Source organism: Neocloeon triangulifer, unplaced genomic scaffold (assembly GCF_031216515.1).
Source record: "Neocloeon triangulifer isolate White Clay Creek 2 clone unplaced genomic scaffold, ASM3121651v1 ptg000014l, whole genome shotgun sequence".
In the NCBI taxonomy this organism is placed as follows: domain Eukaryota; kingdom Metazoa; phylum Arthropoda; class Insecta; order Ephemeroptera; family Baetidae; genus Neocloeon; species Neocloeon triangulifer.
Window position 1 is genome coordinate 3,398,969 of NW_026775556.1, and position 15,686 is coordinate 3,414,654.

The 15,686-nt window shown below is 35.9% G+C and overlaps 1 protein-coding gene across 2 annotated transcripts; it reads left to right on the forward strand.

The window, feature by feature from the left end:
* The first annotated feature begins 4,776 nt into the window (after positions 1-4,776).
* LOC132200627 (uncharacterized) lies at positions 4,777-15,474 on the forward strand. Of its 2 annotated transcripts, none has more exons than XM_059626245.1 (8): positions 4,777-5,047; positions 10,799-10,986; positions 11,154-11,284; positions 13,076-13,373; positions 13,674-14,041; positions 14,165-14,333; positions 14,773-14,927; positions 14,984-15,474. In XM_059626245.1, exons 3-8 carry the CDS (start codon positions 11,162-11,164, stop codon positions 15,101-15,103), a joined length of 1,233 nt encoding a protein of 410 aa, XP_059482228.1. In that variant the 5' UTR covers positions 4,777-5,047; positions 10,799-10,986; positions 11,154-11,161; the 3' UTR covers positions 15,104-15,474. The 2 variants fall into 2 exon arrangements, with proteins under 2 accessions (XP_059482228.1, XP_059482227.1); XM_059626244.1 differs by having other exon boundaries at positions 4,778-5,047; positions 10,799-10,939.
* The last annotated feature ends 212 nt before the right edge of the window (positions 15,475-15,686 follow it).

Genomic DNA, 15,686 nt, shown 5'->3' on the forward strand with positions numbered 1-15,686 from the left:
AATTCTGGAAATTAAAGCAGAGCTTTTAAGTTTTTCAAGAGAGAAATACTCCGTGCGTGATAAGTTAACAAAATGTACCAAGCAATTCTCAACGCGCTGTGTGGTTTAAAAATATGCGACTGTTTTTTTTCCTCACGTGCAATAATTTCATTCCCGAAAAAAACGATAAATTAGTAAGTGTCAGAAAGGCTGTGGCAAACTTTCAACATGTGATCAAACACGAAATTTTTTTTAATTTATTGTAGAACAGATAAATAACGTAAAGCAAGTATTCTAATGATTATTGTAAATAATTTTTAAATTAAATTTGACTTTATTCTAAAATTTTACATTCCACGTGAACTTGATTTCTTTGCTCAATTTAAATTCACACAACATGCAATTAATTTTCTACTTTTCGCGATCATTAAAAATCTTGTGCATATTTGTTAAATCGGTTGAGATATTTAATGCAACTGAAATCTAATTAAATTTATCATTTCAATATTTATTTAGATTATTACAATTATAAAATTCTTATTATTCCTTAAATTTCTATTCTTAAACTCTGCTAGAATTTGACCTCTTGATTAAAACAAAGTATGATTCGTTTGTTATTAATTAGGCCGTACGCTGGTTAATTTCGGAAAACGCGATCGCCCGGCCATACATCAACTGACTGATGGTCCCTGAGAGACGCACGCATTTTCACACAGAGCACGCGAGCCGCTGTTCGAAATAACAAACTCTAATAAGGTAATTGCTCTCGCGTATAAAATAATTACACGGCTATGCCTCTCTTGTGGCGTCGCCATTTATCATCGTTGGCTCGTCGGGGGTGGACTTCTGCAAAGTTTCAACCGGCCCGCGGTGCACAATTAAACTTGCCCACGCGTTCGCTGCTCGTAAACCGGCCGGCATTCCACAGAGAAGCAGGGGAAAAATCTACGCGGCCGTAAATTTGCACGCAGCAAAAAGGCGCCGACGTTTTCCGCAGTTGCCATTTTCCCAGCCAATAAAACAGATAACCCGCCAGACGCGACTGGCGGCGAAATTTTCATTTGCAGATTGTGAGAAATATGGCGTGAAATCGAATTTCGCAGATGGAAGGGCGCTTGTTGGAATTCAATCAGCCCGATATTCCTCCCTTCCTGCTACCACATTTGCATCTCAACATGGTTTTACCCCTTTTTCTCCAAATGTGCAATTCGTATGCGGGCGTTTTTCGTTTTTTTTCTGACAAGCAGAATGGAATTCGGCCAAAGTGGCTTTTCGCCAACGTAATGATGATTGTGACCTCGTTTCCCCGCCGGATTTTTGCACAGCGCCTGAGAACGTGGTGCCGACGTTAATTGTCTGCAATGCCACAATTGCGGATTATGCAACGCGCTGCGCACGGCTGTGGAGCGGGTTGCGAGACTGTGTTTAGATGGCTTTGGCCAATTTTCAAACTGTTTGCGTCGAGAGCAGGAAAGCCTATAAAACCAAGACGGAAGACGGTAACAGTTTTTAATTTTTTGGCTTATGTACATCTGACTTGATACTTTAAAATCAACACTGAACTGAATTAGCTGTGTTAATTGTTTTTTAAGAAATAAGTGGCTTATATAGCAGCTATTATTTTTAAGCATATTATCATATTAAATTAAAATTAGCAAAATCTAATCGAATTTTCATATGATTCTTTTACAAAAATAGGGAATTGAATGTCAACACATTTAAAATTTTGCGGTGCTATTTCACGATTCAGGGTTGATTCATGGTGATTAGAGTTTAAAGTCGACTTTTCCTCGATGGGCTTAGAGTATTATATTGTTTTTGAAAAACAATATACTTGAGTCTTCTCTCGACCTCCACCGAGAAAGCTCATGAATTATGGCTGCACCCCGCAGCCGAAAAATGTAGAGCAGAATTTTTTTGTTTTTCTTAAACATTAAACAACCACAAAAGCCGACTATATACTTAAAATCATAAACGTTAGGAGTGGAGAATTTTGTTTTTGATTCGCTACCGGTTTCAGTATATTATTGGACCAATTATACAAAAATTGCCAATAATTGTAAGTCTACGATGAAAAATAGGAATTATTTTGGCCTGTGTCGAACAAAATGTTTTATTGTGTGGATTCTTGACACAAAACGCTGGACTTCATGCTTCTGATTAAATAAAATTAAAAGCCATTATTGCTCTTTTTAAGCAACGAGTTCTCACTGTTATTAAAGAAATCATTGCAAAACATTAGTTTTAATGAAACTAAAGCAATCAATTCTGTCATCAGAGAAAATTATAAAATTATAAATTATGATTCAAAACACGTATTAAATTTTTGTCCCCAAATAATGTTAACTACAACAAAAGCCTCATTTAAATATTTTGCAAAAATAATTTGGTAATATAAAAACTTTTTCAAATCTTTATTAATATACACAGATTTGCTGTTAACTGCACATATTTATATACATACTTGAAATCTTTGCCCTTTCTGCCATCTCCGTGCCTTCAGCCCCCTGTTGTTACCTAGCCAACGCGTTGAACGCGCCTAACCGCTTTAATGCCCTCACTAAATTAAATTCCTAAAACTAATAACACGCATTTAGCGAGGCAACCCTCACTGCACTCTCCATCTCTTTGAGCACACCACATCCACAATGCATGTAATGCGCCCAAGGCTTCTCCTCTAAGGACCCCATAACAATTTATCATTCAAATTACAGATGCGAATACAGCCATCGCGAACGTAGCAGAATTCAACCGATAATATTATTTTCCAAACGAGAAGAGGCGGAAACAAAAGAATGAACAGAGAGATCCAGTTTCTGATTTCTCTCTGGTAAATTAATATACAATCGTCAATGATTATTTTCGGCCGGAGTTTGCGATTCCGCTGGCGCGTGTCGAAGGTATCGGTTTCCTTCTTCGCAACTTGCTCTTTAATCGAATTTTTTCACCTTGGTAGATAAAAGACCTATTGGGTTACATACGCCTTTGCGCGCCTTTTCCCCACCACTTGGATTTGGCTCCTGTTGGGCTGAGGAATTTTAATCTGGCATGCTTTACGGAAAATTCTCTCTAATCCACTTTTGTTTGTACTTGGAAAGCACACCGACCGCGCTACTTTGACCCAAAGCCATACTGCAATGAGGATTAAACACTGGCACAATAACTTGCCGGCGCACCCACCTTCAAACGTGGGTTCGCCGCGACCTTCTCACAGTCGTAAAACGTTCCTGACTCACCCTGTGTCGTTTTTATTGAGATGATATATTATCATATATATTGTAACGTTGATTACCATCGTCACCTGGAAACTTGCTCACGGATTTTGATCAAACAACATAAGAAATGTCATGACTGCTTAATAAAATGTTTAAGAATAAAAACATTATCCTAATTTATTTAATTAAATGTCATGTCTGATTAAAATTGTTTTATTTTTTATTTATTATTATAATTACATTTTTTTTTAATTTTAATAATTTTTCAAAATATAATTTTTGCTGTTACTATTTCATTTTAAACAAATTAATGTTTATTCACTGTGCTATGTTTTAATTTTTAATGAACCGAAATATTTTTACTTACAATTCCCAATAATATTTTGCGATTATCAGCTTATAAAATTTTCGTGACACCCTAGCGGATCACATTCCTACGTTTATATATTTTTTTTTGCTCAAATCCTTAAAAGCGATTGCTGAGGATCGCATTTTGCACACCGTCCTCTCCAATCTCACAAATACTGTATGATCTGCGCCCGTAATAAAGTGTCAGAGTACAGCTTGCGGCACTGCTCTCTCAATAAGTGATGACTCGAGAGATTATGCTGCTCCACTTGCACTCTATCCAGCTCTGATCGATCACTTCTCGACCTTGCTATTAGTATCGTGCACTGCAGCATTTTAGCCGCAGTTTTATCCTTCTGCTGCTTTTTGAATGTTTTGCCAAATGATTCAATTTTACTTTTCATTGAAATATCTTAACAATGCAGTTAGCTTAAAAAGAAAAATACTTCTTGGAAATTTTTAGTAGGAATGTAAATAAATTATTTCTAAAATGGAAAAAGATGGGAAGTGCGTTTAATTTTTTTTACCAAAACCAATGTGATTAGGAACTTTTTGATACGTAGTTTTTAAGAAAATTTTTAATATATTATAAATATTTCTTTTAGACAGGTTTTCCAACAAAAATTTGTCGAATATCTGAATGCAGGAGCCAATACGAAGTCAATTAGTTAAATTATTTTGTCTGCTGAAGTTGTATTAATTCATTTAAAATAAGCGATCTCATAGTTTAAATAGGTTTCCAGTCTTTGACTGTAAATTTTTAAATTAAGATGATAAATGAGAAACTGTTTTTGGTGAATTATTTTATGATATTATGAGTTTCTTTGTTTAAAGTTGAGGTCGAGTTTATATTTTAAAACAGGTGAAAAAGGAACAGCCTCTGAAAATCTATTATGAAATTATTTATTTAAATAATCAACAGTAAAAAAAACAGATTGCTTTTTAAGTAATTAAATAAGAAAATGATCTTGGAAATTTTAATTTTTAATCTTTTCTTTGCTTCCAAAACGAACAAATGCATCACTTTTCATTATGTAATTCTAGAATAGTCCTGCGTCCAAGTCTAAAATAAAGCATTTCTTTTGTCGGCTTGTCTGAAAGGGACACAGATTATATAAATTTATTTTCTTCTGTGTGACCTTTTGCTCTGGGTGGTGCGATAAGACAGACTAGATAAGAGAGCACCGTCTGCGTGCGTCAGTGCGGCCAGTAATGTCTGCGTGTCCGAGCGCAAGATAAAAGCCGGCCGGCCCCCGGAAAGAGCGATGCTGCGTCGAGGAGTCGCGGTGAGAATTCGGAACAAAAAGAGTAACGAGTTTGTGACGCTGCACACGGCGCCATGCTAATCAAGGTCGGGTAGGCACTGCGCCAATATTATTGCCGCGCGCGTTTTCTTTTAGCTCAGCCGCGAGAGATGTCACGACCAAAGCGACCCTCTTGAACAGAAAAGACTGCTTGCTCAATTATTAGCGAGCGGGACGTCGGCACGTCGGGAGTCACCAGAGGTACGTTTCACAAATTTTCTTTTTGTCCCAGTGCCGTGGGACTTTTTGGAATTTCGTTCTCCTCGTGTCGGATTATTTAATTTGCTCAGACGACACGCAGTCGCCTTGCGGGAGATAAGCGTCGATAATTCGGTATGGGGTGCACCCACTCCGGCAGCTGCTATTTATGAATTTCGTCAAGTTTCGGTGAAGCGCGACGAGCAAATAATTGAATTTCGATAAATTAATGATGCGAAAAGGCGGCTGATAAAGTTTAATCACCAAAGACGTAGCACCTCCTCCACCATAAAATCGATTTTGCTGATCAATTTTCTACGTTATATTTTGATAAATGAGTTTGTTAAATAATTGTCATTTTAACACAAGAGCAATAACTTTGTTTATAGATAGTGGTATACATATTTAACTGCATTAATAAAAATGCAAAATCATAATATAGCTTCAAATTTTATTATTATAATTTGCATCTGCAGCTTCATTTTGCTAGCTTAAATGTAAAAATTTTAAGATAAATTTATCTTTATAAAATAGAATCAAAATTAAATGCAATATAAATATTTAAATAAAATAAAATTCAAAATTTATTTTACCATTATAATTTACATAATTTTTAAAACATACGTATATTTTATTTAATATTTAGTTTATTTTTAGTATATTTTATGCAAACATAAAAGTGTGCTAAATCATTGAAAAATGGTAAGACACAAAATTAACTAAACTGCGATAGTAACTATCATTAAATATAAGCAGGTATTTGATCATCTTGAACATCATCTATTATTAGGTTTTGGTTTTCTAACATGAAATTCCTCAAGTGCAATGTACAATATATTAAAGTGCTCCGTCAGAGTAATCTACCGTGGAGAGAGAGAGAGAGAGAGAGAGAGAGAGAGAGAGAGAGAGAGAGAGAGAGAGAGAGAGAGAGAGAGAGAGAGAGAGAGAGAGAGAGACTATTATAATGAAAAATAAATATATTTTCAATATTTCAACTTTACAAATAATTAAATATTTACTCATTAAATAAATACTGTACTTTTTTACTTAAATCCAAACAAATCTGTCCTTTAATAAGATCTGTAAGAGTCAGAAACTGATTTGATCAGCAGGATATCTTTTTCTTCTTTTTTTATGTGAAGTCAGTTATCGTTAACCATAAGTCGACCTCAACCTTTGCAAACCTTGAGGAAACAAATTTATCTCTTAAAAATATTTATTGAAAACAACGGCTTTATCAATGTGCGATGCTATTGCATAGGCCAGAGCAAGGGTAATAATTAAATTAAACCGTGAAAGACAATAAAATACAAACTAGAAATGCATGTGCCAAGCTCGTTCATATATTAATATATTGAAATTTGATTTGTAGATAAAAAAAAGTATGTTGATTCCTTTATTAGCAGATTGTTAAAAATTTTAACGGTGAGAAAGAAAAAATCTTTTGTTATTTTTAAATCTTTTAAATCTGATGATGCCTAAAAGTATATTTGATATAAAAAGTTAATTTTAAAAACCTTCTTAAAAAGTTTTAAAAGCATGCATCGACTACAACATGCATTTGAACCTGCAGTGGTGGAATGTTTGTGCAAATATTAACTGTAGACAGTGTAGACGCTGTTAATTGGAGCATAAATATCAAAATTCCTCATAAATTACAATCTTGAAGTGCAAAATAATTACAGCGCAAGTTTGCGAAATCTCCGGCGCCACCTCAAACACAAGCAATAATAATAAGTTGATGAGTATTTATCTTTTGGCGTGCCTCCCACCGCAGTTGACAGGTGCACACGCTACTTATTCATTTTTGTTTTTTCTACTTCCACCTTCATTCGTCCTGCGGTCACGTGTGTCTTGTTTTGCTCAGAAGGAGAAGCAAATTGAAAGCAAAACATGTTTGACTCGCGACGCCACTCGGACGTCCATTTACACTGTAATTGCCTCACGTGCATTACACGAGTGCAAATATACGTATACGTACCCCTTCTCTTAACACGCACAATGGCACCAGACACTCTTTTAATGTGCCACATTATTGTAAACACTGCACCAAAGAGAGATGCACTACTACTAATGCCTGCCCGTGTGTCGAGGATGGCAAAAATAACCAGCTTACTCTGGATACTGTACGAAGTTATTGTCGGAGTGCCGGCAATAACAATAAATAATGTATGACGTAGCAGCCAAGGCGAGCACTTTTGCTGTGGCAAAACAGACTCTGGCAATATCTCGCAATTACTTATTTCATTCTGTTTATTATTTTTTTTTAAACTGCAAATCATTCCTGAACTAAATAGTTTATGATTTTCTGTAGAGTTCCAAGATATAAACGCAAGTTAAATTGCACAGAAAATTTATAGATATAATTATACCTCAAGTGCAAATTATAAAAATATTATCTTTCAGTTTAGTGTCCAGTGTGGTGTAAAAATGGTAAATGACTGTTTAGATGGTCGCATGTGCTTATTATGTAGCCCATTGCCAAAGTTGATTATACAATATTGCTAGTCTGCTGGAACTTAAATGCTATACTTAATTTGTTTCAGGTTTATTTGCACTTTTTTTTACATAATCTATATTTTGCATCAATGTGAGTTAAAGCTTAAAAAATAAAAATTAGAAATTTGTAATTTGTAATAAAATTATGAGAACTTTTCTGACTAACTGAAAGTAATGAATTCCAAATATTAGAATTTCAGTTCTTTTGCTGGCAAAATTTACACCCTTTTAAGGGAAATACTGAAAGGTATAAATCGCATTATATTATGTTGATTTCAAAACAAACTTATCAATTTAGAAGGAAACGTTAATTTAAAAATGATTTAAATCTTTCACTAAATTTTAACAAAAATATCATGATGATGGAATTTATTAAATCAAAATTCTATTTTTGTGTCAATTTTATTCATTTATTTATTTGCTTGTAATTTGTTCAATTTGTTTAAAATATAAAATTAAATAAACTATTCTTAACAAATTCTTATCTAGAAAGTCCATAAAACAAGGCGGAAGTCTTTGTGAGAGGTTAAGGTCAAGTTCTATACTCTTGTCCGTTATGCCAAGGGCGCTGGTTAAACTTTGAAAGCATGAATGTTTTCATCGTTTTTATTCTTTTGGTGAGAATTACTTTCAAACTGGATTCTCGCATATTATTCTCTCATTTAAAAGAATAGCAAACTTAAGTCATTTATTTCAAAAGGTGCACGGCCATGCTGAGAACTCAACTAAAAAGCCAACTTTTGCAGGCGGTGCCGCGAGACGCGCACGGCCAGAGTTATCTGCTAAATTAATTAAAATTCCAGGGGGTGAAACCGCACGCTGGACCAACTCTGTGCGTGCGGTGAAAATTTCTTTCGCAATTGAAGCGCCGTTGCGCGCAAGTTTCTCCTTTGAGAAATAATGAGAATAAATTTAATTGGCGTTTTTGCTCCTTTTTGTGAGCTGCTTTTTCGGAACTTGGGCAAACAGCTGGCGGGCCGAGCAATTTAACGGTGCCCACTGGCGCTCACTGTCCCGGTTGCATTGTTCTGTGTTGCGGGTGGGTTAACCGTAGAGCCGACGCACGGACCCCTACAAAGACTGAATTTCGCCAAAGCAAACAGCCGAAGATGTTTATTGTATAAGTCGAATGTAATTAAAAGCGGATTATGTGCGAATGTTGAGAGACAAGATCCATCACAGCCTATATAGTGAGAATTTCGTACCTCTCTCAAGCGCCTTTCCACGCTTTAAAGAGGCACTCACACTCACGTACATTCAAGCTATGGGTTTGAACGTGGATTAGGAAAATGTTGATTTTCAAATGACATATTTTTGCTCTTAATAAAACAAATTCAATTGGCTATGCTGTGCTGGTTTTACAATGAAATATTTTCGTTTCGCGCAGCTTTGCGTGTGTTTAATTTAAATTTATTGCAGTTCCAAATAATATTTGATATCAGAGCAAATGTAACAAGAGAATTAATCCACACCAACCAAATAAAATGATGTAACTACTTACTTTTGGTTCCTTTTAAATTTTATTTGCTTTTGTTTAATTTTGTTAAATTATGCTTTCTTTAAATAAATTACCGCTTTTAGTAAGACCTAAAATAATGTACAAAATTCCAGCTGCCTAAGATATCCAAAAAAGGGCGAACATTAGCACACACTAAAATTTCCCCACATGCTATACGCCTTGCAGAGTGATTGAAACTGTGCCGCAGCACTGTCCTTCACTGCGAGTGGCAGGTCATTCCACGGTTTGACAATATTGAAACTTTGTTCTCACTGAAACAAAAAGTTTTTTGCTATTTCATTACCAAACTTGCCAAACTAAAGAACGAATTAAAAACTTTAGGAACTTCAGTGAACGAATTTCTCTCATTATATTATTTGCTTTATGGAGAGTGCACGAAAAAAAATTATTTATTATTACAATTAAGCACTAATTGCCCCTATTAGAGGTGATCAAAATTAATGAACGAAAGGATTACAGACCTGTACAGACCCTTTCAGCTGAAAATAGTTGGCCATCCTAAAATAGACCGTGTGTCTTTTGCCATGAATAACAAAAGATGTAATATATAACAAAGTAGGCTGTCTGCAAATTTAAATGTAACTCTCCATTATAGATGCCCCTCTGCCTCTTCTCATTGCTACCTCGCATTATACACGTGTGTGGGCAAACAGAAGTGCGTGGAGGATGAATGATCGGTCGCATGCAGGTGCCCATAAATAGGAGGGCTCGGCGCTCGGCAATCATTGTGCTCGTTTTTCATCCCTTGACGCGCCCACGCACACGCTCGCTGCACAATGACCAAAGACGCACTTTGCGAAACGCAATTCACTTAAACGCCCGCATCCTTATGTTTGCGGAACGAAAACGTGCGAAATAACAATGATAAGGATTATCTCCAGGCTCTTGTTTATCTCTTTCCAATTTATTGTAAATTACTTCCAGAAAACTCCTCCTTTCAAAGTACAAAAAAATGATTTGCAATTCGAAATTTGCTCATAAATGTAATAAAAATATAGTTATATAAAAAAAGTTCTTATAGGATATTATTATTTTTATATAAACAAATTAATTAGAATTAAATATTGTTAAATTTTAATTTGCATTAAATTCAGCTCATTTTACAAGAAATACCCAATTATAAGTTAAAATGGAATTTCTTTGATGAAATTCACTGATACTAAAACTGTTCTTAGAATGGGATGAAAATTTAAATAAAACAATCACTAATGCGAAAAACTAAAAGATTCATAATGAATAATAATTTTTTATTGTGCTTTTGACTTTTCTTATTTTAAATTTTCATGAAATCCGTAATAAAATTAATCAAATAATGCAAATAGTGTTTAAAATTAAAACAAATAAATTTTTTTATAATTTGGTTCAGTAAAATTTTTGAAAACTTTATTTAGTGTTATGAAAATTAACCAAGGGTTTTTAAATTCTTGCAGATATTACGGATCTTTTCGATTCAGCATCATAAAAAAATTCCTATTTCCGGAAATTTCAGCTATTATCACAAAATAAAATAATAATAATAAATTTTTTCCGCGATTTTTTTCAATGAATCGACCTTGTATACCTGCTTTAGTTTGTAACTCCAGAACATGATACATAATTGACATAATTCACTGACGGTAGAGCTAACTATCGTGTCAGCCGCATTACATATTTATTTAGCTTGCGTGACTCTTGTGCCGATTTTCAAATTCGCCGTCCTTGGCCTTTGGTGAGCTTGTAGTTGGCATTGTTCGCAGGGAGATGGCACGTCAGTCCGCCCGCGGTGTTGCACGATAAAATAACACAGCGGCAGCCAATCAGCGTGCGGGACGAGCGAAAAAAAAATACCCACGGTGCACCAGAAGGGGAATCGTCGGCGCCTTCATACATTAATTAAGGTAAATATTCGCCCGATTGCGAGTTCCGGAGGCGCCTAATCATCCAGGTAAGCGGTCGACGCCGATTCGGCGCCAGTTCGCGTTGACTGTGAGGCGCCGCCGGGCGCCACTGTCGGCCTCGGCAGGAGTCAGGGTCGCAGACTCGAGACAGCCCGAATTCCGACGGGCTCTTGACATTGACCACTTCCTACTGATATTGGACTTGTCTCGACAGGTGCGATCATGCTGCTCACGTGCAAGTGTCTCAACGTGTCCATCGCCATCGAGGGCGCCGAAATTGGCGCCGCCGACTTGGCGCTGCTCGGCATCACCGACGTCGAGAGGCAGGACCCCTTTTTCAAATGCGTGAGTTCATTGTTTAATTTTATTGATATTAATTTGCCCTTTGCTTGCACTCAGAATGAAGGCACGGTCGTCACTACATATTTATTTTGATATTCGTCAAAAGGGATTGATTTGCAAATCAGGGAATTTAGTCCGCACTGCCCTGCGGAACTGATTTATCGATTTTATTCCCACTGCGAAATTTCTTATTTTTTTTATTAATTGAGTTAATTTGTTACTACGACTGCAATTTTTTGCGTCTCGGCACAAACAAAGAAAAGGGAAGCCGCAGAAATCAAGCTTTCTGTTGTTTTTGCCGAGGATTTTCATCGTCATAACACCACTTTGTATAATTGATATATTCATACCTTGGTGTTAGTGATTCATCGTTTTAATCAACTGGCACAAAATGCACTCCGTATCACTTGCAAATTTAACAACATTTTGCAATGATTGATTGTCAAGTCCAAACTTCAGAAGCTAATTTTAAAAGTTGCAATTTTTTGGATAGTCCTAATTTGGGACTTTTTGGTCTTTGAATCAATATTATACTTCAATTCATTTAGTCCCTCGTAAACAATCAAATTAACTTGAATTCGATTTTGCCAACCTCGTGTAATCTTAAAAAAAAATTTTAGAATCATAGATAAAAAAATTTATGAAACCACATACAAAAATTATATAAATTCACACAAAATGAAATAGAAATTTTACTTTGCCAAAAAAATGCTATAAGTGATAAGATCTCTTTTTTTACTTCAATTGATTTTTACATTAATAGCATTTTTCTCTGTGGTTTTTTTATGTGGTAATTACTCTGTTATGAATCATATTGACATAAAAATTGTTTACATGTGTGCTGGTGCAGTAAGAGAAAAGTGCTACAAATCAATTACGGATTATTAACATTAATTTTTTTTAGTTTCTTATGTCATAATTTTTCAGAAAATTAAAATAGAAACAAAAAAAATCCATAACTCTTTCTGCAAAATAGAAAGTGCCTAACAATTGCATAAATGTTATTTGACGTTCAAAGAAAGTCTTATTTTAAATGCGTCTATTACTGCAACCATCAAGGAAATTTATTTGTCCCCTCAAGAAGCTGCCAGACGGTAAATTTAATGCCAAGGTTTAAAACCCGAAAGAAAGCGGTCGCGGAAAACAGGTTTTGCTGTTCAAGTTCGTCCACCTTAAATTTTTTGCAGAAAGTATTATAATTCTCCATTCAAAATGTTACATTAAAAAATAATTGTCAAAAATTGATTCAAACGACATTTTTATGCATGCAAATGAGTGTGTGATAATTTTTGTTGGGTTGGTTGAAAGGTCGTCTGCCAGTCTGTCGGACGGCTTCAATAATAATATAATACTAGTCAAGCACTCGAGCCATGGGTGTGCGTGAGAGTACACAAGTAGGCTTTTAGCACCTGGCTGCGAAAACACCATGCGTGTCCTCCGATAAAGAAGACGGTCTGCCCTCGATCCTTAATCACACCCAAACAATGTTTTGTTGTTTTTCGTATGAAACCCTTCCGTTCCTCTTTTCCATTATAAGTAATCAGTTTTTCAAGAATTTATCAGATTAAAAAATCAATGACTCACAAGAAAGACAAATATTTGTTATTCCCAAGGATTATTAATTAATTCTCGTTTGTTCTTTTGAGCAAATAATGAATATTCCCAAGGGCGTTACTTATCTACTAATATTTGCATTAGATTTTGGTGTCGAATGTTTTCCGTATTTCAATCAATTGCAAAACCAGAGTTTTTTCTTCTTCTTTTGATCGGTGTATTTTTTATTATTGATTTCAGTCCATTGGAACAGTGGAGTTGGGTGAGATCAACAAGGAACAGGCTACCCTGGTGTATATCAGACACACCGGCGAGTGGTTGGTGCATCAGTGCCTGAACTGCGAGACACACACGCACGCCATCCACAAGGAGAGGCGCGGCAACTGTGTCATTGTAAACGCAGAACTGCTTTCAGACCCGCAGCAAATCGACTCGCTTAGGAACAACGATGCCTTTTCTCCAGTCTTTAGAATAGTCGTCAACAGAGACGGAGACCTTGTCTCTCCAGAGCCTTCGACCACCATACCCAAAGTTACAGGTTTGACTTGGATTAAATAAAAATTTTAATCTTCCTTTAAAGATAAAAAAATTTAAAGAAGTATTATCGTTGGGTGGCAAGAATTAAATATTTGAAAACACAAAATAGAAACTAAAAATTCAGGTTTTACAATTTTATAATTAATAGATTAAGTCATACAAACAGCTTTAAAATTACTCTAGCTTGCAAATTTCACTTTTTAAGTTACCTTTGATTACATCCATCTTACTTTTAAACCTTGGAAGAAAAACTTCTTCTAAAAGTTAGAATTTTTCAATACTAAAATTTTTTCTCTTATAGCCCTCCACCCTATTGGCCCTCTTCAAGCTGGCCTAATGGCTCTGCAACAGAAGCTTAATGAGGCGATGAGGCAGCAGACTGCCCTCGTCGAAGAGAAAATCCGTCTCTTCTCAGAGCAGCAGTATGCAGAGCTCGAAATCTTCCGCAAAACGGCCCACGAGGATCAGCTGGTGCTGGCCAAGATTCTCAAAGCTTGTCCTGCACTGCAGAAGGAAGAGGAGGCGTTGGCGGCCACCAAGCCACCCCAGAAGCCACAAAAGGCGGCCGGATCGGTCAAGCTGGAAAACTCGATGCTCTCCTCTTTCAAACCTGCAGCTCTCTCAAAAGGAAATCTCCAGAACAAACCTAGGAAATCTATTCCGTCTATGGTGATTTAACATTTTAGTAACAGTTCTTAGTTGAATTAAATCTTTTAAAATAATATATTTTCATACTGAGAAATTGAAGACGATTTTTATATCATTATAAATAATATTTGTTTGTTGAATAAGGTGCCTGCTGGAATGGGTGATGCCAAGTTTGGCGTTCTTCCTGGAATGCGCAGCTCGCGAGTTGGAGTGCAAAATTCTTTGGACACCGAAGGCCTTTTTGACTTGGAAGGAATGGACGAGCCGTCGCAAGAGCCTCTGCATTCGGAGGATGAGACTGATGACACTGATGGTAAGTTTGCTATTTGCTTTCAAAAATATACATTTCTGTAAATTGTGTCGTCCCATTGCTCACTCATTTTAAAATGCTGCTTTTGTATTTTACAGTCGTACGATTGTTAAGAGGTATCTTACTAGGTAGTTGGCATTTTATCATGGTGCACATTTACTATCTCCAGCACAGCTTCGTTGCCTTGCTTTTTACATAAACTTAAACATATGCAATTCTCTGTGCTGTTCAATGTTTGTAGTTGACTCTAACTATGATTCTGTCATTACAGTAAATGTGTACACAAACAACATAACTGCTGTTGCTTAGGGTATTCTTATAGCTGTACTTTGCTTCAATCTGCGGCTTCTTAATATAATTACCAAGAATTCTGTTACTTTGCACACAACTCAAAACTTTTTTAGTTTGCTTGACATGAAGTCTCATATCTAATTTGTTTCAGAATCTGGAAGCCATGACGAAGGCATACACATCCCGAGGCAACGTATTCACACCGTGGCCGCCGGCAACTTGGCCCGGTCGTTGCCGGTCACCGTTCCGATCTATCAGCAGCACATTGCTGGCCAAAATAACTATGATGATGAAGAGAATCCCAGAGTGAGTTTTTATTTTTTAATTTATTTTTCAATTTAATTATAATTTTGGTTTTAAAGGACTTGCCTCAAGACCCGCAGGACATTGCGGCCTCGATCAAAGCTCTGGCCAAGAGTGTGCATGGGGAGCACAACGTGTTCGGCGACCTCCCCAGACCTCGCTTCAGTACCCAACTGTGATTATAATCTCCCTACTGCATAGTATTAGCTCAGACAGATAGTCACCTTGTGTAATTCACAAAAAATGCCGCTTCAACGTGCTATTGTAATTTTTGCTGCTCCAATAAGATACACACATAATCATTTCTTATGTCTGGTTTTCCAACTTGCGGGGTGTGATATGCTCAAACAAGTAATATTACATTTTAGACAGCAGCTGAGTTATTTTGCCATTAATCGTGGAAATCTGCATTTTCTTTAGAGGAGTACAGAAACTATTTTTTGTTATTTTCTGCATAATTTGCAGTTGTTGTTTTTGGGTGTTTGCACAAAGTGTCTCCAAAATTTTTAACATCAAACCAGAGTTACTAATTAGATAAGCAATTTTTCAAGTTAAAAATAAGTTTTCCAACTTGTTTCAAAGTTCCTCAGCCATCAATTTGTAGGCCCCCAATTTGATATTCTCTTATGACGCCCCAGTATAATTTTCATACTGTAATTGGCATGAAATAAAGTGGTATCATTTTTTTTAAATAAAAAATTATATTTCAATTTAAAAGAAAATGCCCTATACTTTAAGAATCATTGGTAGGTGCCTTAGATT